At 35.4% G+C, this 26197-nt stretch overlaps 1 protein-coding gene across 5 annotated transcripts in view; it reads right to left on the reverse strand.

The window, feature by feature from the left end:
* The window catches only part of PLCZ1 (phospholipase C zeta 1), a 45671-nt gene that overhangs the window by 16210 nt on the left and 3264 nt on the right, over positions 1 to 26197 (reverse strand). For 3 of the 5 annotated variants that reach the window (XR_006204713.1, XM_042945923.1, XM_042945921.1), the window contains exons 4-9: positions 15908 to 16139; positions 14675 to 14876; positions 10173 to 10317; positions 5426 to 5575; positions 2657 to 2878; positions 1260 to 1407 (exon numbers count right to left, since the gene is read on the reverse strand). Coding sequence is in view for 4 of the 5 variants with exons in the window: in XM_042945923.1 (XP_042801857.1) it covers positions 1260 to 1407; positions 2657 to 2878; positions 5426 to 5575; positions 10173 to 10317; positions 14675 to 14876; positions 15908 to 16139 (1099 nt within the window). In the remaining variant the exon portion in view is untranslated. Of the gene's footprint in view, positions 1 to 1259; positions 1408 to 2656; positions 2879 to 5425; positions 5576 to 10168; positions 10318 to 14674; positions 14877 to 15907; positions 16140 to 26197 lie in introns of all 5 variants that reach the window. The other 2 variants (XM_042945922.1, XM_042945924.1) reach the window with 2 other exon arrangements.

Below are 26197 nucleotides of genomic sequence, written 5' to 3' on the forward strand. Positions count from 1 at the left end.
GGACCTAAGATACCTAGAGACAGTTTGAAGAGATGAGTTGAAGTATACCTCAAAACACTTTGGGCACTGGTGGCCAGCCCAAAGAGGTTAACCAAGAAATATATCAGAATCTGTATTTCCAAATAGCCAACAGCTTTTTTGAGTCAGTTGCAGGTGCTGATATTCCTGTCATGGTGTTTCTACACAAGATGGTAGATTGTATTTTTTAAGAAGGATTTGGAGAGTCACCTCACTGCTGAGTTAATTGCTTATCCCTTTTTACTTTTTTTTTTTTTTTAATTTTTACTTTTGAGAAAGCGTGAGAGGGAGAGGGGCAAAGAGAGAGGGACAGAGGTCCGAAGCAGGCTCCAAACCAACAGCAGAGAGCCTGATGCTGTGCGCGAACCATGGTTTCACGAGCTGAGCTGAAGTCAGATGCTTCACCTACTGAGCCACCCGGGGCCCTGTCCATCCCTTTTTTAGCTGAGGTTATTCCCCAACCATACAAGTCTAACAAAGGGTAAGTAAGATCTGCTTCCCATCCTCTTTCCAAGACCTTGCATCTTGGCTCTAGCAAGCAGAATCCTCCAACTCAGGTTACGAGTCAGAAGACAGTAAAAAGAAGCCATGCAGACCAGCGGCACCACTGCAGACGTGCCAGGACAGTACACACTCTGTATAGCCGTCTGGTAGCCTGCCCTAGATGCACGTCCTCGCTCTCCTTCACCTGGGACATACAGGTTCTAGGTTCATTTCTTTGTCTATCTTAGGTGCCTGCTGGGTCTACACAGTTCACTGTGGCTCCATGCTCTCTACCATGAGCCTTCCTCATGTCCCTACAGGAAGTCTCACCTTTGCACTGCTATCAAAGACATCCTTCAAAAACACATAGGGGATGGTGTGACTCCTAAGACTTCAATCTTCTCCTGCTTGCCTTTGATTCTAAGACAAAGTTCACTTCCTTGTAATTTGGTTCTGCCTACCTCTTCAACATTGTCACTCACGGCTTTGCTCCACTAACTGCTCACCAGAGCTCTCCCTACAAAAATGTCCATGCTGGACATTGCCAAACAAAATTTCATGACTTAAAAAAATTAAACAAATTCTGTGAAATAAAGCTTCATGTGACCTGAGGCAGATAGCCTCCTTTTAAATTGCATTAAATATGTTGAAAGCTTATGAGAATACCGTTTTTATAAATGTCATTGACCAATCTTGACATTTAGGCAGTGAATAAAAGTTGTTTAAACACTTCATCTGTTTGAATCATAAGAATTTACCTCTCAGCTTTAAAAGTTTTCGGGCTTCTGTCTCCCCAATAGAATTACTTTCGTTAAATTGCTGATACAGTCTTGAATGCTGAAAGCTTCTGAACTTCTCAGCTTTGGTATAAATGACAAGATCAGATAGGGCCAGAGCCACCTTTACCTTTGTGGTATAAAAATAAAATGCAGCAATTTCATATTTTTGTAAGAATCATTTGAAAAATACCTTTTCCAATAAAGAAAATATGCTTTCAGATCAATTATTTCAGTCTTTTCATAATAATATCTCCTCAAAAACCATTTGGATTGCATCAATGTGATTATTTTTCATGATGATAGTATTTAATGTTAACATGAGACAGCCTATAATCTAAAATCTCAACTAACGTAGTAAATATTGAAGATAACAATGATTACTATTTCTTTTTTCCCAAAGATCTGTTTATGAATTTGACAACTTTAGGGTATTTATTCATGAGTAAGTGTATTTCCAGTGTGATCTAACACTTGGGAATAACTTCTGTTGTATAATATACAGCTGCTCTTTGACAGCCCAGCATCTATCTCCTCTGCACATCTGTTAGCCCCTTCCCAAGTTTTGTTTTGGGAAAACATTCCTTGCTCAAGCTCAATCCACGTGCTTAAGTATTGACAATATGGCTTGGACCTGGCTAATCACAGCTTTGCATTCCCCCACAATAGCACCTGACTCAGGGATGTGCACATCGTTGGATCATAGCCAATGCACAAAAAAATGTGCTTGGTCATCTGAGAGATAAATAGGTCTTCCATTGGATTTGAGCCTGAAAGCATATAAAGCTAGAGCTTTGTAAAGTCTTGCACCAATGTAGAGAAATAGGTCTAAAGTTGGAAAAAAGTCCATTCTGTGGACTTAAGTTGAGACACTATACCATGTCATTCCTAAAATTCAAAGACTTTTCCTGCACTTTTCTTGATGTGGGCCAATTAATTAATTCACGTTTTACTTAAACCAGCTGAGTTAGTTTTAGGTCACTTGCAACTCAAGATAACTTCTTTTGTCATGTTAATTTGCATACTTATAAGACTGTATATTATTACAGTGGTTTTCTTGACTCTGACAGTATAGTCTCCTTGAGGGCAGAAATATTGGGTTGTTTGCATTCTGTACAGTGCACAATGCCTACTACCTAAAAATGCATAATATTTGGCCATAGAACAAATTAAAAACAGCTAATGCAGGAAAAGAGATAACTTTAAAATTTTCTTTTCCGATGATAATTTTTTTCCAAACAAGTTTTAAATGATAGACTAGAATTTTTATAAAGAAGAAAAAGATTTTTCCCTCTAAATTTTTTTTTTAATTCTCCACCAATAAGAAAATAAGACAACTTTTCCATCACTTGTAAGATTTTCACAAAGTGTCATCTTACCTTCCTTTTCTTGAAAAGTGGTAATCCAGCTACGCTTATTATCTCATCTTCCTTTCCTGGATTGTCTTCTGATCCAATCAATGTTTCTGATCCTTTGATTTCATCTTGATATATCTCTTCAAATTCCTCTACCTGACCATGCTTATTAGAACCTTTCCTTTCATGGGTTTCCCTTAAGGTTCCTATTTTCTTGTTCCTAACTAATACTTTGAATTTTAATACCTACAGAAACGATTTGAAAGAGAGATACGATTACACATTTACAGGGAAGTTTGTATTTTAACAGTCATTGAAAAGTCTTTCACCATGTTTCAATTAGCCCACAGTAATAAAATACATAAGAACTCCATCTTTATCCATACCCCTATAGAAATACCCTGATAAAAACCAGTGATATTATAGTATTGACCCAAATTGACCCCAAAATAAGCCTGCAATGATTTGGGACTTACTGTAGCTCCATTTCTTTTATATATTCCACAAATTGCTACTCTTTTTAAAAACTGACACACATGAAAATTGTATGTTTCTACACATATCACATATATTTATATGTAATTTATATATATTATATTTATGTCTAATATTTTATATGTTATGTTTATATATATGTTAAAATACTTGCAATGCTACAAAAGTTAGAATGTTACAACTTCTGGTAGTAAATGCTTCCGATCATTACTCTGTTATCCAATATTAAAAAGTATTAAATGAGATCAGGTATTCAGAAATGTCTATTATAATGTTTGACACCTAAAATAGACTAAATTTAAGGTAAATATTTGTAAATCTTCTTCATATTTCAACTGTATTTCCCCACATGCGTCATCAACTTAATATTTCCATCAAAACTAGGAGCATAGCAAAATTCCCCATCAGGGTCCCTCATTCTAAATCCTAAGACTTCCAATTCCTTTCTTTCCCTTAGTTATTCCTACCCTTTTCAGCCACTAATTAACTCATCAACATACTTATCAAATGTCTGCTATGTTTTATATATAATGCTGCAGGAATCCGGGGTATGAAGTAAAGTTCTTTTCTTCAAGGAGCCCTAATTTGTCCCTTCCCTTTGTTATCCTCAGGTACCCACTCAAATTATTTCCATCATCTTGGGCCTTCTCTCTATTACAATGGTCCTTACATTACTCTCTAATGTGGAGTTTACCAAAGTGCACTATGCAATCGCATGCATCAAAAGCATCACCCTGGAGTGCTTGTTAAGGGAACAGATTCCTGGGATCTACTGCAAAATTAGAGAATGAGAATATTGCGTTGTGGAAATAGAATTATGCCTTTTTAACAAGTCTCCAGGCAATTCTTTTGTACACCAATGACTGAGTGAGGTATGAGAAAATTACCATTATCTCTAATTCCTCATTTACTCTTTGGAAAGCATCTCTTTACTTTAGCATAGGAGCAAAAACATTAACAAAAACTACATATGTGGATGCTAAGAAGTTGATTTATAAATAATAGGATAAGGGATTCCATTTCTAGAAATTTAAAAATTGTTACAGTTTCCTGAATTAGACCATTAGATTAAACCTTAGATTACATCTTTATTAGATTAAATCTTTGATAATATATGTCCACACTTTGCACAAGGTCTTTAATATCTCTTTCTTGTCACAATTGAACACATGTAATCTGTGAACATTCTATGGAGTGAAAGAGTCAGTGTTTCCATCTGTTCAATTATTTCTGTCCATCTCATTCTTATCATGAGTCCTATACTTCTAATCACCAGTGTTACAACACTTTCATCTTTAAATTTTCTACTCATATAAATAAAATAAGGAAAAATATTTTTAAAAATTCAAATATGACACAAATACTGTTCTACATCTAAAATGACGACAGGTCAAAACTAAATTATTGTTAGGCAATACTATCATGTAAAAGAAAAAATGTTTATCACCCGATGACATTTGAGGTGAGGAGGGTAGGCTGGCAGAGGAAACTAAAAAGAACTGGTCAGAGAAAAATGAGGAAAACCTAAAATACGTGGCATTATGGAAGAAAGTGTTTCAAGGAAAGGAAGAAGGCTTCCCATGATTGAATGTCATGAAGGAAACAAGGCAGATGGTGACTGCAAGAGCTCTGTTAGAATTTACCAGTAGGAAAGTCTCTGAGGACAATGAGATACTTACTGAGGTGCAGGTGGAAGAGGAAGCTGGGTTGTGAGGAGATGAGAAAGTGGAAATTTGGGTTGAGACAAATAATAAAGAGATAGCTGAAGAGAGATCAAAACCATGAGGCTAGAATGGGGTTATTTTTTTAAACCAAGGACTTGAGTATGCTTAACTGAAAATGGAAAGGGGCCCATAAGAGACAGGGAAACTGAAAAAAGCAGATTAAAAAACAAAACAAAACAAAACAAAACAAAACCTCACATCCAGATGCTAAGGAATTAGACACAAGCTCTATTTACAACCTAGATTTTTGCCCCATTCTGAGCCTTTGCCTATAAAACCTACCAAATCCCTGTGGCCCAATATTAACTGACTTGAAACTTTGGACTCATGGGGCTAGGACACACAATAAAAATGTGAGTTTTTATGTTTATCTCCATATATTCTCTTTCTCAAAATATATTTACCTAAATGCTCACAGGAACATTTCCCAGGCAAAACATTGCAAAGACACACCCCTATAATGGCTCAAGGCTAAGAATTTTCATTGATCTCTAACCCAGTTTTATGGATCAACAATCATAGTGACATGCTTTTTCTTTTTTGATTAACCTGAGCTTCTCAGACAAAATGTTACCTCTGGTGAAGGTAGTTTGTCTGGAAAATCATCAAGCATATCAGAAAGCAAGGCATCTCCAAAAACAGACTGCAGAGTGTCTGCCATCACTTCTTGTTGGGAAGGGGAGCAGTGATTTTCTAAAGAGAGCACCACTGGGTAGTCAGATGTCTAAAAAATTAACCATTACTATGGTTACTGATCAGAACTCCTTAATGATTGTAATGCAATTAACAGAAGCAATTAATCTATCTTAAAACTTACATTCAATGTTCTGTACCTTTGCAAAATAAGTACTCTTTAAACTGAAAGTATTTTTGAGTTTGACATAACAGGGAACATTAAATCTGTATAAAAAGGAAGATTGTTACTGTTTATAGTAGAAATATAGGCAACAACGGAAGCATCCAACAGTGGGTACTTGTTTAAATAAATTATGCCACATCTCCTTAAAGGAATGATACAAACCTGGTAAGAAGGAGGTAGTGCTATATATACTGCTATAGGAAGTTATCTATAATATAGTCTTATGAGGAAAAATACAAGTTGCTGAAGAGTAAAATTCTACACGTTAATATCTGAAACATATATATGTTTGCTTATCATATATATATTTATTTTGATATTTTTTAATTCTAATTTTTTTAATGTTTTTATTTCTTTTTGAAGGAGAGAGAGAGACAGAGCATGAGCAGGGGAGGAGCAGAGAAAGAGGGAGACACAGAATTCGAAGCAGGCTCCAGGCTCTAAGCTGTCAGCACAGAGCCTGATGTGGGACTCAAACCCACAAACTGGAAGATCATGACCTGAGCCGAAGTCTCGGAGCCAGACACACAACTGACTGAGTCACCCAGGCACCCCCTCGATATTTTTAAATGTGAAGTTAAAAGTTTAACACCAGTAAGTAGAGAAAACTTAATTTTCTACTTTTTTAGTTTTAAATTCTACAATCAAAACTCATTGCTTTATAATTAGAAACAAAGATAAGGATATAATAATAAAGAGAATCTATTAAGTAAAGATTACTTTACAAAGAGATTTTCAGCCTATATAATTACTAGGGCACAAATTTACCAATTTGTAAACAAGCCAAGGACTTGCAAGGTCCTTGCATTATCACAGAGTTTTGAATAGGACATTATGCTTGTTTAATGTCTGAGTATATTAGTAGCTTGTGGCTACTACAGCAATTTACCAAAAACTTGGTTGCCTGAAACAATGGAAATTTAGTCTTTCACAATTCTTGGGGCCACAATTTTAAAATCTGTTTCACCAGCTAAAATCAAGGCGGGAGAAGGCTCTAAGGGAGATCTATTCCTTGCCTTTTACAGCTTCTGGTGGTTGGTGGTTCTATTCCTTGACTGTGGCCATATCACTCCCATCTCTGCCCCTCATCTTCATATCATCTCCTCCTCTGTATGGTATTAGAGCCTACCCAGCCCAACCAGGATAATCTCCTCATCTCTAGGTCCTTGATTTCATCAAATTTTCAAAGACTCTTTTTCCAAATAAAATAACACTTACAGGATCCAGGAATTAGAACTTTTGTGGGCACTTATTCAACCTACTATCATAACCTCATACCTATTCCCATATACACTGACTGTATCTAACATCAAGAGAACAGTGTAAAAAATTTTCCCAAATATAAAAAGTGATTTTAAAACTAGGCAAAGTGATGTCCTAGCAGAGAGGTTTTTCAATTAGCCCTGACTGCACTAACTGGGGAGAGTTGATCTTTATGGGGGGGGTCTTCTGTGTTCCTTGGCTCCACCTTCAGGAAAGGCCCTCTTGTTTTTTATCCTTGGCCACATTTTTTCTTTTTTTATTTTTTTAAGTTTATTTATTTATTTTGAGAAAGCAGAGGAGGGGGGAGAGAAAGAAAGAGAGAGAGAGAGAGAGAGAGAGAGAGAATCTCAAGCAGGCTCCACGGTGTCAGCATAGAGTCCGATGCAGAGCTTGAACTCACAAACCATGAGATCATGACCTGAGCTGAAACCAAGAGTCAGACATTAACCAATTGAGCCACCCAGGTGCCCCATATCCTTGGCCACATCTAAAGTAGTTGTTGAGGAATTTGCTTTCCTTAATGTCAGGCAACTTTTGCAGCTCACTTCTTGACCAAGAGTTGTTTTAAGGCTCACCTAAGAGTCAGAGTTGTGTTTTATTTTGTTCTGTTGTATTGTGTTGTGTTTTTGGCAATGTAATTCCCTTAAAAATTTAGACTTCTTATATGCTTGCTTCTAGTAAGTTACAGGTGCCAACAACTGTACCCGAAGTTCTTACCTCATCATAATTATCAAATCTATTTTATCTTACTGCTCTCTCTTCCCCAAATTAATGGTGACTATCTCAAGTAGAAAATTGAAGCTTCATTCTAACCTTTGCTGCAAAAATGAGTCACCCTGTTCAACTGAGAAGTCACTGAGTGTGACTCAAAGCCTTTTTTTTTTTCATTCCATCTTTTTCTCTTCGAGTCTTAAAAACTGTAGGGGTTTCCATTCTTGTGAGGCCTTTGAATTTTAAGATTGCCTCTATTTCCTCAGTTACCCACCCTGAATGAAGTGAGAGGGTCTGCTATGCAAATATTTGGGAAGAGTATTTCAGATAAAGGGAATAGGAGTTGCAAGGGCCCTGAGATGTGTCTGGAGAAGAGTAAGGAAGCTAACATGGCCATGTGCATAAGGGAGAGACGAGTAGAAGTTGGAGGTAAGAGAAAACAGGTTAAACATGGCTTTTAGTTTGTATTTTGAGTGGGACTGAAGATTTTGAGAAGCGGAATGACATTATTTGACTTACCAAAAAGTCACTCTGACTGAAACATTAAGATGAAACTGCAGGGGGACAGGGAAAAAAGCAGGAACATTGGATAAGAAGCCACTGCAATAATCCAAGTGAGAGGTGATGTCAGTTATTCAGCACAGTGACAGTGAGAATGGAGAGGAGGGGTTAAACTCAGTGTATATTTTGAATATAGACCCAAGAGGATTTGCTAAAGAACTTATTTAAGGATTGGAGAGAAATGAGGGGAGGAGGATTAAAGTTGACAACAACAATTTAGGCTTGAACTCAGGAGTTAGCAGTAACTGAGATGGGGAAGACCATGGGAGGAAGAGGAAGATCTGGGGTCAGTTCTAAAAATGTTCTGTTAAATGTGCAAGTGGAGATGTCAAACATGTACATGTCTATATTGTATGGAGTTTAAGGGAGAAATTGGGGTAGAGGTATAAATTTAGAAATCATCAGAGAATTTAGAAATCATAAGAGAATCAATGCCATATATCAATGTTTTATACTAAAAATAGAAATGTTCCATATTTTATATGACTACTTTGCACATTTTTAGTATTTTGCAGTCTCAAATAATAAGGCAGTTGATTTAAATTTGTGATTTTTAAGTTATGTTTATATTTATAGATAATGTATTGACCTACTGAGGAGAACTTTAGGTTTATCAAATTCTAAGTTTTAATTTCTTATATATGTACTGTTTAAGTACTCAGTAAGATTTTGTTAAATCTCTTCAATGGCACAGCAATTGAAGTACTTAAGAAAGAAACAAATATTCTAACTTTATAAAAATAATTTAAAATACCTAAAGGTGCTTAATTAGCCACGTTTGTAAATAAAACCAAGTCTTATTTAAAATTGAGTGATTGTGGGCACCTGGGTGGCTCAGTTGGCTGAGCGTCCAACTTTGGCTCAGGTCATGATCTCATGGTTCATGAATTCGAACCTCGCGTCGGGCTCTGTGCTGAGAGCTCGGAGCCTGGAGCCTGCTTCGGATTCTGTGTCTCCCTCTCTCTCTACCCCATCCCCACTCATGCTCTGTCTCTCTCTGTCTTAAAAATAAATAAAACATTAAAAAAATTAAAAAATAAATAAATAAAATAATAAAATTGAGTGATTGTTAAAACCCATTCAATCCTACTCAATTTATAGACTAATTTATTTGTAGGCTGAATTTAGAAGTGCTCAGAAGAACTAGATCTTTGAATCCATAACTTTAATAAATCCAACAATAATTTTAAAACCCCAAATAAACTTCTAAGCATACTTTGCTTGGGGTCCCTGGGTGGCTCAGTCGGTTAAGTGTCCAACTTCAGCTCAGGTCATGATCTCATGGTTTAGGGGATCAAGCCCCAAATCGGGCTCTCTGCTGTCAGCACATAGCCCCCTTCAGATCCTCTGTCTCTCTCTCTCTCTGCCTCTCCCTTGCTTGTGTGCATGCTCTCTCTCTCTCTCAAAAAAATAAGCTTTAAAAAAAAACATTCTTTGCTGTATGAATAGCTGCCATCATAGTCATAAAAAATGTCAACAATCTGTATAACACATTTTTGACACATTTTATCTCATGTATTGAAAGTAAGGTAATTGAATATTGGTAAAATATTTACTATTATATAGACCAGTATTTCTCAAACATTTTTTGCCTGTAACTCAACTCATGGTAAGAAATATATTTTACATTGTGACACAATACACACACACACACACACACACACACACCATATATATATATATATATATATATATATATATATATATATATATATAATATGTAATTAAACAAAAAATTTCCTGAAACATGCATCTTACTACCTGAGATTAACTTCAGTAAATCTACCTTTAACTATATACTACAAAAATCATAACACACAATTTGAAATATCACTGATCTAAACTAAGGCCAAGCATTATAGGATTTTGAAGCAAGTAAATTATATCGTGCTTAAATAACTATAATTTAACAAAGATACGCACGTACTAAGAATGCATATTTGTGTATTGCTTGGATAACTGTTTTAAACAAAAGCTTGCTGGTGAGTGTATAACCATGGTATACAACAGGTTCATTTTGTGATCCATCCCAGCAGTCAATTTCCAGACAACGGCATCCTTTCACAAGGGCACTAACAAAATTTAAACAAAATAAATGGTCAATTCTGGATCATTAAAAATATATACCACAGTATGAAAAATCACAAAGACTATTTGTGATTTTGCAATAAATGCAGAACTGAATCCATAATAAAGACAAGTTGTTGTGTTAAACTGAACACATTTTTCTTCTTATTTTCTGTGAGCACAGCCTGAGGTGGACGCGATATGTACCAACCCCAGTTCCAGCACCATCAGGATGGTGCGACGTGTAGTGCTGTTGACTCTGAATCCTGCAATTTCTCCCTATTCCTTACACTCTAATTTCTACAAGGGCAGGAACTAAAATTTCAGTCTCAAAAAAATGTTTGTTATATATAGTTCACTATCGATAAACATTTATTGTGTTTTTAGTAAGAAAAAAATGGGAATTACAGGGATGTAAGAAGAAACGTGGAAGACAGACAGAGTGATCTCCTAAAATACAATCTTGGAAGAGAGATTGAATGAAAAGAAGGCTGACCTGAGACCCAGGATCTTAGAATAGATAGCCATGGGTCAGGGAGTAGATCAAAGAAGTCCCCTGCCATACATGGAGATATTTTTCTCATAGAAAACCAAGTTAACACTTGTTTTCCAAGAAGAATATTGGGTTATCCCCCTGTCCCTTGTCCAGTGGTCTTCAGTAAGGACAATTTTGCCTCCTAGGAGACATTTGGCAATGTCTGGAGACACTTTTGGGCCACAACTTGGAATGGAAAGGAGATTTGCAACTGACATCTAGTGGGTAGAAGCCAGGGTTACTGCTAAACATTTTACCATGCACAGAAACAGCTCCCACAGCAAAGAATGATCTGACCTCAAATATGAAGACCTGAAAAACCCTGACCTCAGCCATAACAGAAGGGAGTGTGGTCCCAGCACCAAGTACTTGATACAGAATCAACAGTTCTTACAAACAGAAATATAGAGTATCAGAGACCATATGAGAAAATAGAACTTTTCAATTTAATACTTCTTTGGAGGGTCAAATTTAGTCTATTTTCAAAGTAGATGATGTGAGAAATATTTATGTAGGAGTGTTAACTGAGAAAAACTAAAGCAATTATGACCCCAAAGTCCAGGTGTTGAATTAAAAACATAGAGACCTTATACTCCTCTAGACAAAAGATGGAGGTAATCTGAGGAAGTAGAGGATTAGAGGGGAAGAAAATTTGCAAATTTCATCTATATTTTCTGAAACAATGGAAAATATAAAATTAAATAATTAATAAGTTATTTCTTGAGGTTTGTTTTTTAAGACCACTTTGGTTTTACTTTTTAAGTGCACATGGCTTTATTCACGTCTATAGTGATGCACTGTAATGTAAAATTTCAGAGTTTTGTTAGTCTGCTTGTCCTTGTGTTGGAGAAATGACCTAGAATGTTCTTCTAAGAAAATCGTGTTTACCTATAGATATTTCCATGGGTGAATAAGGTGACTGTCTAATTTTACATACAAGTCCTCAATTGGGCTGTATTTGTAGAATTCGAAATGAATGTGTTTCTCATCTTGTGGATTTACTTATGTATTTATTTTAAATTGGAGAAGAAGCAATATCTATTTGTAAACTCTATTAATTGCCATTTAAAAATGTTTGCATTATTTGGTTGATTGTCAAAGTAAATTGTCTTGCCCTTTTTATCACTACAGCATATCAGTAGTCTGGGCTGCTACCAGAGAATAAACGCTCTGCTGGGAAAACAAAAAACTACCAAAAACAAAATTGTAAAAGAAAACTTCATGAAGGACAACCTAACACTGGTTCTTGCTACTTCTCTACATAACTTTAATTTTTTACCCTTAGATCAAGCCAAACTTTACCAAACTGCTTATTTCAAGTACATGGTTTGGTCCCCAGCAAAAATGATTTGAGTGGATTGCACTGTGTCAGGCTAACTCCTTTTATTCAGAGGCACAAAAAAGGAAGTTGTGTCTTCCGCAGTGGTGTTGTGGAAGCCACATTCTACTATTTCACACTGAGTGCCCTTTTTAGAAATGAATAATAGAAATTTTTCTGTCACTCAGTAAAAAAATGTTCCATTTCAATAAGTTTAAGGGGCTTTTCATGGATTATGCTATAAGGCAGTTAATGCTAGTTTTCCTTTTTTAGAGATGAAGAAGTTGAGACTCAAAGAGGTTGTATCTGTCATAATTAACAGAGGAGTGAAAGAGAGGAAAGATCAGCACCAGAAGCTTAACATTAATCAATAAACATTAACATTATACCACCTCTGATGAATAGAGAAATTTTGAAAAACTTGCATTCTAAAACTGTATCTTTCACAAGTGGGTAAACAAACAGAGGAAAAAATACAATTAAATTTAAATTTAAATGTTTAGTTGGGTGGAACATTTTCTTCATTCAAAAGTAAATTTTCTGCATTTCTAAATCAACGTGATTAAAATGCATATTTTCTGTTTTAAAAAATAAAGTAATTAAGTGTGAGTAGAAATTTCTGTAATGAAAGTATAGCTATGAATTCTTATAGATTTTTAAATGGATTATTTCTGAGCTTGTGGATTTATGTGTTTTCTTTTTTCAACTGGAGAAGCTATGTTTATTTGTAAGTTTGATATTATCATGGAATTATAAGATATCTTTTCTATCCATGTTTTCCTTAATTATGTCAACCAGTCACATAGCTTTGAATATCATCTATATGATGATGACTTCCACTTTTATTTTTCTAGTCTGGATATTTCTTCCAAGTCCCAGACACATATACTTAACTGACTGTCTGACCTAGCCACTTTTTCAAATGTTTCTTTCTTTCTTTCTATTTGAGAGAGAGGGAGAGATCATGAATGGGGGAGGCACAGAGAGAAAGGGAGAGAGAGAATTCCAAGCAGGCTCTACACTGCCAGCCCCAATGTGGGGCTTGAAATGGGGCTTGAACTCAGGAACCAGGAGATCATGACCTGAGCCAAAATCAAGAGTCGGAAGCTTAACCGACTGAGCCAGCCAGGCACGCCCAAGCTAGCCAATTGATAATGAATTGGTATCTCAGCTGAATGTGGAAACTACTGCATTCTTGCTTTTGCCTCACACCCTACAACAGCTTCCTCATGCTTCACTATCTCTGTCGATAGTATCGCCATGTGCTAAGTCATCAGGCCAAAATCTTGACTGTACTCTCTTTCCCTCACACCTCCCTTCAAATCACCTGATAAGTCTTCATGGCTCTGCCTTCTTAAAATATTTCAAATTCAACCACTGATCTCAACACCTGCCTCATGAGTTCATCTTCTAAATAACCATCACCACCTGCATCACTACAATATCTTCCCCAATCATCTTTTACCTCCACTTTTGCACCATCAGTCTTTCCTGTGCAGTAAAAAGTAAACAAATTATGACATTGTTTTAAGGAAAACCTCTCCAGTTGCTTCCCAATACCACTGGAATAAAATCCAGTCTCCCTTCCATGGCCTCAAAGGCTCTCATAAACTAGTCCTGTCTACTTCCTCAAACTCATCTCTCTTCATTCTCCACTTGTTTCCAGACACACTTGCTTTCTTTCATTTGAACATGCTAAGCACTTACTATTTCTTCGATTTAGCATGCCCTTCCTACAAAGAATTTCAGACCAAACTATATCACCTCTTGAGAAGCCTTTCCTAACCCTTTAACTAAAGTAACACCCCCCACCCTGTTATGTTACCCTAGTTCACTTTCTCTATATGACTATATCTGTTTACCTGCTTATTATGTCTATTCTCATGAACACATGAGCATAGCAGCTCTGAAAATCTTGTTCACCAATGTATTCTCAGCTGGCTGACTAAATTGAAGACTGGTATTGACAGTGTGATACATTGTAGAATGCCAAATTAGAGGTGTATAATGAATTGCTTTTAAGTTATGTAAATCTATCATCTATCTATCTATCTATCTATCTATCTATCTATCTATCTATCATCTATAAATGCCAAAGTATATAATTTATCTATTTATGTGTTGATTTCACTTAGAGCATTGTGTGTTGATGTCTGGGAATTAATTTTAACCACATTTTTGAAAATCTGAGCTGTCTTGGCTAAATAAGATAAGAAAATTCTTCTTCATATGATTTTCTATAAGAAATATCCAAATTATTCAGGAAACCTCAGACCAATAACCAGGCAGAGGAGGTCAACAGACAGAATTAGAAGGAAAATGAATGATACTAAAACACAGAATAATTATATAGCCACCCAAAGGATGGCTCTCCAAGAGATGCACAAATCAAAATTTATTTTTCCTATGTTTTTGTACAACATGCAAGCCTACTTTCACTGTGAATTACCACTTATTGGAAATTCCAATTGTTTTAAGATGTAATGGTTATAAAAATCAAAATAAATACCTTACATATCCCCAAAGGTCACTTGGTCCCAGTAACTGGTCAGATATCAAGTAGGTATTATGTGAACTTGAAATAAAATAATCATTTAGTGGTTGAGTCATATCTTGATAAACTCTTCCACAATCAGGTTTAAATATTAGACATTCAGATGAACCCATGTATCTTATAAAACCTTCAAATGACATCCGATGTGCTCTCTTAACTATAACAAATAAAAAGATGCAGAAATAACGTTAACTGTATAAAAATTACATCTCACTTATTCAATAGTAAAGTATATTTCTAAAATATTTAAAATTAATAATGATACTATTTCTAATTTTACTGTAGAAACACATTTTTTTTCTAATGAGTACCCTTAGTTGTTCTATATCAACATTCAAGTAGAGAGTATATTATTTAATCTCTGATTTTTTAATATTTTAAAAATACATACAAGAAAATACATATATCATAGGCCAATGAAATTCCATAAGCTAAACATCTAGAAAACCAGCACCCAGCTCAAAGAATAAAACATTGCAGAACCCCAGAAGTCTGCCTCCTGCTAATTTTTTACTCTCTCCCCACTAACTCAAGTGTATTCAGTGGTCTGGCCACTGATCACCTAGATTAGTTTTCTCTGATACATTATTAGCTTAGATGGCCATTTAGTTTAGACCAGATGATTATATTCAAAAGTGAAGGAAGAGCAAACAAAATTTAATGTTTATGAAATGTTGTAGACAATTACGTGTATAGACAATGGAGAAAGTAGTAATTTTGTAATATTTTATTCATTTCCTAGAATAGTTTTCACTTAGCTAATGTAATATTTCTATATATTTTCAATAATGTAATGTATGAAAGTAGAAAACTGCCTATTACTTGGTTTTCCTCTTATTAATGAAAGTGAACATGCTTTCTTTCATTACAGTACACATAACAGAATTTCATCCTGCTTTCCATGCCTAAGCTCATTTCTGAACACTTACGAGATATACTGAAGCAGTTAAAAAAAAAAGAAGAAGAAGAAGAAGCTGGACAATGAGGTAGGAAAGAATGTAATTGTTTACACAATGTAGTTTCCTAAAAGATTTATATACAGTCTATAAAATATAGAAATAAAACTGCCAATATTTTATTTTATCCAGAACAAATTTGACCCATTCAAAAATTTGAATTTGAGAACTGTAATTCATAAAAAGCACATTGCATTTAAATATTTGAGAAAACTTTGAAATGCAAGCATACCTTCTTCAATAGGCTCATATTTCTGAATGATCTCAAAAGCAACATTTTGACTCATGTCAAGTATATACTGTTCTTGTATCAAAAATTGGAGCAGGTTTTTTTCAACAAGAAATTTCTGGTTACCAGAATACGTGTTGAAAATCTCAACAATTTCTTCTCTGTGCGCAATAATTCGATAAATTGATCTAAATTCTTCTATGGTGATTCTTCCTTGCTTCAGCCTGTCATTATCCTACTAAAAAAAAATGACTGGTGGGCTCACATGGTGAATATAAAAAACACAAAATAAATAAGTTAGAGTATTTGTATAATATATAAAACAACTAATATGTGAAGGAAGATGAATCTTACATTGGATTCACATCTCAAATAAAATCTATAAAACTGCATGAAATGACACCAAAGTGAAAAATCACCACCTAAAATCCAGTGGCCACATTGGGAATGGAAAAAGGTGTGGGAAATCACCAGGATTCTAGGTTGTCTTTCAATTATACATTTCATTTTTCTCTTCCACTCTCCTTCAGTACCTTCTTAAAACCAGACAGTATGTAATCTCATGCCACAGGTATGTGTAAACATCAGAGTAAATCAGACATTCAAGGTCACTGTAAGCTACAGAAACTCCAATAGTGGTGGTAATACTACAGTAAATGCAGTAGTTATGTATCTTAAGGAAGTGGAATGTACATAATCACTGAAGAATTGGGGGCAGGGACAAACAAGTTAGGTTCCAAAAAGAAAGAGTGGATTCACCTGGCTCTTCTGGAAAATTCATGTTTGAACTTTATGAGACAGAGACAAAGTGGGCTGGGTCCAGTTACTAAAAGTAACAGAAACACTGTGAGGTTTCTGAGTAGCAAAATGACTAGCAGAAGTAAAAGCTTAGAATGATTAGTTTGCATAACCAATTGGAAGAGATAGAACTGTAAGATGGATCAGAGAAGATGCAATCCAGGCAGGAGGTGGTGAGTAGAAACAAAAGAACTGGTATCAGCAAAATTATGAACGGAGAAGTCAGAAGGACTCAACTTGTTAAATTTTACATGCATGAGAGAGAGAAGTCAGGAATGTCTAGAATCAGGGAGAGTTAGAATAAAAACTAGTAGAATCATTTACAAAAAAAAATGGGGGGTATAGGAAGTATACCTTAGAAGGAAATTTAATTTCAAAAGAGGCTATTTATTGACATTCTTTCTCATTACATTGTAAACAGCTTGAGTACAAGGAACATGTGTTGAAGGGCCATTGTAATGTGGTGAAATCTGACAGTTTGTAAGTAGAAGGAGCTAACATTACATTCCTAGCTCCAAAATAGATGGGAACTTGGGACATATAAATTAAACTCTCTGAGCTTCATAATCTTCATCTGCATAGTGGGGATAGCACTACCTATGTCATCAAACTGCTGTGAGGACTGGAGATACATTAAATGGTAGCTGCAAATATCCATGTATGGTTATATCTTATCAAGTTCTGCTTGCCTCACATCATCCAGCCTAGTGTTTCCTCTTTTGCACTTGTGCCTATAAAATGAATCCCCAGGGTACAACAGGGGGTAAACATGCTGGAAATGATCTATTCATTTCATCAGCAAAATTTCAGTAGTAGGCCAGTTTGATATGAGGGATCCAAGAGGCAGTCAGAGCTGGGAATCAAACAGGAAGAGCACCAGTTCAGTTCACAAAGAACATTAATCCATGTGTACGAAGCAACTTGCGGAAGCAGGGACTGAAATAAAGCCCCAGGTGGGAATGAGACAGAGATAAGTTTGAGAGAAAGGCTGGGATCTATGGTTGTCAAATTGGCCCAGAGCTCATTAAATAATAATAGCTCCTTAAAATTATGTAATCTTAGAGTAATTCATATTATAAATTTATCTTAGTTGACTAACAAGATTCGACTTACTATTTTTAAATTCTGGATTTTGAAGTCTACATAAGTCAATGTTATAGAATTATATTTATTTTAGCCCCATCCCACTCATAATTTGTTATAAGATCTTTAACAAGCCCATAAAAACCAAAGTGCGCCCATAATTCCTGAAAATTTTGTTATATAAAATTGTATAAATTGAAAATTACAGTCCTATTAAATAGCAGTGTAAAATAAAATACATTATCCACTAAGTAATAACAGTTTTATTACTTTTGGGCAAGGTTTAAACTTGGCAATGTGACTTGTTCTGTTTTGTTTTTCCCAAAAGATCAAAGTTGTCATCTGATACTAGAAAGCATTAAAGGTGTAGAGTTCAAACAAAATTTCACAAATCCAAATAATTGCTGTAATTGATCCTACCCAAAGGAGTCAACCATCAAAAATTAATTAAATTGCCAAAAATTAAAAACCCCACACAACACGTGAAAATTGTATTACTGAAGATGGGAAGTTTTAATTTTAGTAGAAAGAGAAGCAAATGGAAAGCAACAGAAGTCACTAATCATGGAGTCTGGGTAACAGCATTGGCAGCAGGAGAAGAGGGAAGAAGGAAAGTGATGAGCAAGAAAGATTCAAATCTGAGGACTGAGACACATAATAGTGGCTGAAGCAGATAGAATAACAATGTATTAATTTAATATCTCCCCTGTAGGAGGAAACTGGAGTTCAGAAATCATATGTCAATTGTCCCCAATCCCATAGAAAAGCAGCAGGAAGAAAGACATACATGTCAATCAATACACCACTGTGCATATTGACAGTATATAAGCAAAATTAAATTGTGTAAAATACAAATCCAATCCCTTCAACTACCTCTTAAATTGCTCAGTATTTCTTTTTTGTCTTCCAGACAAAATCCAAACTGCATTGTGTGGCATCCAGGGTCCTTTAAGATGTCACTAATGGCAACTGCTCTCATTCCTTTCTTCCTTGTACCTCATACTTTTGGCACTTTGAATTAGTTATAGCATAAATAACAAGATCTCTTGCTACTGAATAGGCTGTTTCTTCTGTCTGGAATACCCTTCTTTAACTTCCTAACCTACTAATTTTTACTCATTCTTTTTTTATTTTATTTATTTATTTATTTTTATTTTTACTGACTATTGAAAAAAGTCTTATTCTAGAAGTCTTCCCAAAGTCCCTGTCTTCTCCCAGGCCACATTAGATATCCCCCTGCCTCTCAGTTTTTATAAGACTCTGCATCTTCTTCTATCATAGAGTTTATTACACTGGAGTGAAAGCCTTTTTTTTCTAAATCCCTTCTAGAATTGCCTTGGATAGGAAGTTTGCCATTTTTTTTTCTTATACTCTTGGTACCTAAAAGAGTGCCTGGCTGGAGGTATTCAGAATATGATCTATCACCTAAACAATGTTGTAATTCTGGTGAAATATGTGCATTTAATTGGATAAAGGAGTTAATATATCCCTAAACCTAGGAAGAATAAGAAAAGATATTTTTAAATACACATCATAGAAAATATGCAAAATGCCAGGCTCCACTTCAGGGAATATTGTAGCTTTTAGAAATGTTACATATTAATCATTTATAATTACAGCATAAAATAAGAGTAATGAAGCCAGTTTTGTTTAAAAAAATATTAAGTGGTTTTTTTTTTACAAGGCATTATAAAAAGAACTTTATCAAAAAACTCATTCATTGTTTATGTATAATTTAAAAACATATCTCATACCTTAAGATCATAAATGCCATGAAGATATTTTATTCTTTTTATTCCAATGCCTAGTACTGGACCTACCCTAGCATAGGACATCAGTGACTGTATGTTTAAACGTATGGTTGAAAACATGAAGCTAAAAGAACATATTGAAATAATTCTATTGATATTCTGATAGTATACTTTCAGAGAACAGAATCAAAGCTTTTCATGTTGTTCCCGGTTTCCACTGCTTAGTTTGCTAGTAAAAAGATGAGATGTCGCTTAAAATAAACAACCATATAAGAAAGTTGATCTATCAAAATATAAAATTTACTTTTAAATTAAGATGAGGTGTTTTAAACTTGTCTGTAAAATTACACTAAAAACAAAGTATTCAAAATATATCATAGGATCTGACATATTAACTTATTTTTTTAAATTTTGTTAAAGTTTATTTATTTATTTATTTATTTATTTATTTATTTAGAGAGCACATGTGAGCCGGGGAGGGGCAGAAAGAGAGGGAGAGAGAGAATCCCAAGCAGGCTCTGCACTGTCAGTGCAGAGCTCAATGTGGGGCTCAGTCTCACAAACTGTGAGATCATGACCTGAGCCAAAATCAAGTCAGACGCATAACCCACCAAGCCACTTAGGCGCCCCTGACATACTACTTGAAACTGCTTAGCAACTTTGTCTTCTGTCTTCCCTTTCTTCCTAACTAAATATTTGAAGCAGAAATGAAATTGTGTAATAAGGATGTAAAGGCAACACCTTATCAGAGCCCTCTGGGCGTTCATATTCTAGAAAAGGAAAGCCGGTATGAAAGTGTTATAATAGAAACTTTATACACAACAGACAAAGAAAGTTCAGTGATTCTTCTTGGAGACAAAAAGAGAGTCTTTATAGAAAAGGTGATCCTGGAGATGAGCTTTCAATGACAAGGAAGATAGTTGTCTGAAAATGGGGAGAAGGGTTATTCTAACTGTTGGGATCAGAGTAAATAAACATGTAACAGTACAAAACAGGTTATTAGAGAGGATGTTAGTAAAGCTTCAGTGAGAGAGATAAAGGTGAAGTCAAAACTGTATCCAAGGGGCCCTTGGCCCTGAGGCCCTCAGACTTCATTCTCAACCAGTGAGTTGCTGATGAGGTTTAATGAGGTAAATCATATAGATTTTGTTTTAGAAAGATTACTATGGCAGCTATAAAGAGGGGAGATGCTAGGATTCAAAGCAAGGAACCAGTTCGTAGGGCTATTCAAATTTTAATGGACATATAAGTCACCAAGGGACTTGTTAAAATGCACAGTCAGCTTCAGTACATCTGATGCTACATTTCTAACAAGCTCCCAAGGGATGCCAGAAATGCTAGTCTGAGGAGCACGCCTTGAGTAGCAAATAGTTGGAGACCAATTGACTTTGTGTAGAAATAAAATACAACTTAAAAGATTTGAAAATTGGATGTGGAGGTAAGGTAAGAGGAAGAGTCCCGGAATCTCCCAGGTTTCTGGCTTGGATAACTGAAAGAATGGTGCTTCCATCACCAAGAAAAGAGAAGACGACAGTTTTGAAGGGAAAGATGGTTACTTAAACATATTAAATTTGAAGTATCTTCATCTAAGCCAAGACAACTAGTAGACGATTGGGATGGGAAGTGGGGACTAATGTATTACTGGAGAAAAAACAAGGATTTTGCAGGCAGACAGATCCAGATATGAATCTCCACAGTAATATGATATAAACCATATCAACATTCCTCACCTCAATATCTTAATGTGTAAAAAGAGGCTAGTAACGACTTCCTTGGATGTTTGTTAAAATAGTGCATGCAAAAACCTAACACAGGGCCTAGAATATGGCAGGCGATGAACAAATAGTAGCGTGTATATGGTTTTGTTGTTCAGGATAGAAAATTTGTGCTTTGTTCCCGTTATAAAGTAGTAATGGAAGCCATTGAAAGTCAACAAGGTGGTGACATAGGAAAGTCCAGAACTCACCTCCTTCCAAAGACATACCAAATATACAGCTATATATGGGACAATTCCCTCTGAAAGATACCTGGAAACTAGCTGAGTGAACTAACTTGCCTATATATTGAGCAAATGAGAAAAAATTCTATATCAAAATGGGTTGGAGAGGCTGAGACACAATCTCTCCACAAACATCACCCCCAACAGGATGACATATAATTGAGAGTGAACACACAACACTCAGCTCTCCCTGAGGAGTGAAGTGTTTGGATCTAACTTGTAATGCCCCAAATTTTAAGACTTCCACCTGAGAGATAAGTCCTACAAATACCTAGTTCTGAAGGCCAACTGGGGCTTGTGTCCACAAGATCCACGAAACTATAGTAAAGAGTTCTTAACAGCTCACAAGGACTCTTGGTGGCTAGTCCCCGCCAGGGCTTAGCACGGAGGTATAGACTAACATGTAGTTTTTCCTTGAAAGAGGCCTACCTGGTCACCTTAAAAGCCATAGCCTGAGTCATGCTTCTAATCTAACACAGGTATTGGGGCCCCACAGTCTCCCCCAGAGATCAGGGAAGCCAGTAGGTACCATCTTTCTGCTTTCCCTCTATCTCCCTCCAGATCACTAATATCTCCCTGAAACACATGTGTGTACATATCTGGCACTCCAGCTTTTACAGCTGCCACTCAGAGGTTTGTGCTCACAGGTTCAGCAGAATTGTGGTAAACAAAGAGAAAATCCTTGTCTAGTTGTCCCTCAGGAGCTTGGTGCAGAGGGAGATGACAGAGACATTTGCTTCCAGTCTTTCCCTGAAAGAGGTCTATTTGTATACTTTATAAGCTACTGCCTGAGGGATCTAATCAGCCCACATCTAGGTGCTGACTGGGATCCTCCCTTTAGGAACACTAATGGGTCTTGGCACTCCCTCAGTGACTGAGAGCCACTAAGAATAAAGCAGGCTGCTTGTACAATTGCAAAGGTTGAGAGACAAACAAAAACTAAGTCTGGGATGAACAATAGGTTCTTCTTCTAAACAAGGCCACTCCTTCAAAACTGGTGGAGGTGGCTGTTCTATCTAATGCACAGAAACTAACACAGACAGTAAAAGAAAATGAAGAAATAGAGGAATATGTTCCAAATAAAAGAGCAAGATAAAACCCCAGGAACAGATCTTAATGAAACAGAGATAAGCAATTTACCTAATAAAGAATTCAAATAAGGGTTATAAACAATATGAAGATTACTCAAAAAATTAAAAATAGAACTACCATATCATACAATTCCATTTCCTGATATTTAGTGAAAGGAAACAAAATCACTATTTTGAAAAGGTATCTGTACCTCCATGTTTATTTGAGCCATATTTACAATAGCCAAGACATGGAAGCAACTTAAGTGTCTAAAAACAGATGGATAAAGAAAATGTGAATAAGATATTATTCTTCCATAGAAAAGAAAGAAATTCTATAAATTTTGACATCATGGACAAAGCTTGAGTCCCTTATGTAGTGAAGTAAGTCAGACAAAGAAAGACAAATACTATATGATCTCACGTATATGTGGAATCTAAACAAACTGATCTAATAGAGAGAGAGAACAGATTGATCAAAAGGTGGCTCAAAAGGTGGTCAAAAGGTACAATTTTGCAGTTATAAGATAAACAAGTACTAGGGATGAAATATACATGATGACCATAGCAAACACTGATGTAGGATATATAATAACATGTTCTGCTGATGTAATACACAGCCTGGTAACTAAATTAGTAATACCATATTGCATATTTGAAAGTTGCTACAAGAGTTATCTTCAAAGTTCTAATAACAAGAAAAAGAAATTTGTACCTATGTGAGCTGATGGATGTTTACTAAACTTGTTAATCACTTTTCAATATATACATACAATTCAATGTATGTCAAATCATGTTGTACACCTAAAACTAAGACAATGTTATATGTCAATTACATCTCAATAAAACTGGAAAAAAAAGAAAAGTTAATAAGATTGTTCAGGAATTATATGTAAAGTAAAAAGAAAGAAAATTAAGGACAGATGGAAAAGGAAAGTTCAGAAATTTTCAAAAAAAAAAAAGTGATGTCATAGAAGTGAGAATAGGAGTAGTTTAAGAAAAGAGGGATAAATAAAATGCACAGAGAGCCTAACCATTGTATTTACCATTTTAAAAATAGAGGTTTTCAAGGTAGGTATGAAGGCAAAATTTATTGCAATGAATCATTGAGGAAATGGAGAAAGAAATGTAAAGGTGTCTTTCAGTTTATTTGCTACAGGAGAGAATATAACTTTTAGAAAAGGATATGGAGTGGGGCACCTGGGTGGCTCAGTTGGTTAAGCGTCCAACTTTGGCTTGGGTCATGATCTCAGTCTTTGTGAGTTTGGAGCCCTGCATCAGGCTTTATGCTGAGAGCCTGGAGCCTGCTTCAGATACTGTGTCTCCCTCTCTCTTCCCATTCCCCACTCATGCTCTGTCTCTCCGTCACTTTCTCTCTCAAAAATAATTAAAATTCTTTAAAAAAAGAGAAAAGGATATGGAGCTATTTGTTTTTGAGAGACGATTAAAAATAAGCTTAGATTGTGGCAGACCAACTAAAATAGGAAATCATAAACTTGCAGTGGAACTAAACAATATGTAGCTGAATTGACCCAAGTTGCAGATTTGTAGGGCAGACACAGCAGAGAAATACTTTACCTCCTCTCTCTACCTTCTAACTTTCAAACCACTCTACACTACTGCCAGATATATCCTAAACTTTGCACTATTCTATTTCCCTCCTCAGAAAAGTTCAATGGCTACCCATCGTCTATAAAAAAAAATCCAAACTCTGTAGCCTACCTCAGGACTTTTGTGATCTGGCCATACCTAGCACTCCTCATCACTTCCTTGCATACATCCTATATGCAAGTCATACATCGTTACCTTTTATTCGCCAAGCACTTCTCACACTGTTATCTACATATACTGCTTCTTATTCTTCGAGGGACAATAAGAATGCTCTCTGTACCACAGCCTCTGTTATAGATGCCCAAGTCTGAGTCTCTGTCTTCTCAGATTCCCTGTAATTATTAACTATGATATTTATTATTATCTACTTATAAAATAGTAATTTCTGTATTTCTTTTCCTCCTGATGAGAGAGAGAGAGAGTGAGAGAGAGAGCACTTTATTAATTTTTTACAATCCGCAGTTTCTAACAGAGTCCCATGGACATCCTATAGATTTAATAATGGCTGTTAACTGCTTAGAGAATTTGAAAACTTAAGGTAAGTTCTATAATAATATGAATTCTTAAAATTAAGAAGGATGCTACTTCATACTCAACTAACAATCAAGAATGTAATCTCAGACTAGCAATATATATTGAAATGACACAGAATATTTCTTATAAAATATATTGTGTGCTACAAATTAATGACAATGGTAAAAGCAATAAAGTTTTTTTTTAATAAAGGGATAAAACAAAATCTTACAGAATTGCTCCCCACGTCATGGCTCAAGAATTGATTTTGTAAAATGAAAATGTGAATATTTTGCCAGGGTCATAAAGGTACACCTTCTTTACTTAAATTTCATAGTAAATATTCACCCAATAAGAAAATAAATTCACATCAGAATTTATGCCAGCTTCTTAAGAAATCAATATATGTAATGCAACTTCCTATATTTTTTGAACAATTATGATTGATATACTTCAAATAATATTTATCGAGTGCCTACTTTTTTCCAAGCCTTATACTAGATACATTCACAAATAATATTTACTATTCAGCACAATCTGGCAAGATAACTATATTAGTTTCCCCATTCTGCAGGTTAAGACATTTGCTTAGGGAAATTTCTGATTTGCCAAGTACTGAACAGGGAAGATCTGACGGAGTGAAGAATCTCCACGCCCATTGAGCTTGCCAATAACAATAGCCCTGAGAAGCTGGAAGATTTTGGTCACCAAAATAAGATTCTTTAAGATTCATTGCATTTACTCTGGCTACAAGGTGTACCGTGAATTTTGGAAAGATAAACAACAAAAGTTGAAGCAAAACAGTCCAATGTTTAAGAAGCTTAATTTTTAGCTATCCAGAAAATTTCATTAGCCAATACACCTTCCCTAGCATTCTATTTAATTAATTTCTTAATGCATATATGGCAATGTAGCCAAAGGCAACAAAGTATCATCTATTCAAGGGCCTAGGGGAATTATTTTGATAACAATTTCTTGTCATGATCATCAGCCTTGTTTATATGCAATTTATGCTTAAATTATTTGAGGCCATTTTAAAGAGGTTTTTAAAGAATTCTAAGCAATCTCTGTCCCTCAATTATAAAAATTATTTTCATAGCCATTCCAGAAAGGTTTTGCTAAACAAACTAGACCTTCACCCTCTCACGTCTAAATAATTGTTAATATCAATTAATGACCTATTTCTTTACCTGTTAGAACTGTTGCACATTTTACATAACACTTTTTAATAGGGCATGCACTTTACTCAAGTACAGCTCAGACACATATCTTCATTTTGCAGGTAATGCAAAGCAACCTGATAATCACTGAATAAGATTGATCACATTTCACATTTGATACAGATTTAATATATTACCTCTCTGTTGTGTTGAACGTGAATTTTATTAAACCAAAAAAGTACATATTTGGTTCTCCCATTGAGTGATACCACTGGGGGGAAGTTCTACTTGTGAAGATCTTTCACAGA

Source organism: Panthera leo, chromosome B4 (genome assembly GCF_018350215.1).
Source record: "Panthera leo isolate Ple1 chromosome B4, P.leo_Ple1_pat1.1, whole genome shotgun sequence".
Taxonomy (NCBI): Eukaryota; Metazoa; Chordata; class Mammalia; order Carnivora; family Felidae; genus Panthera; species Panthera leo.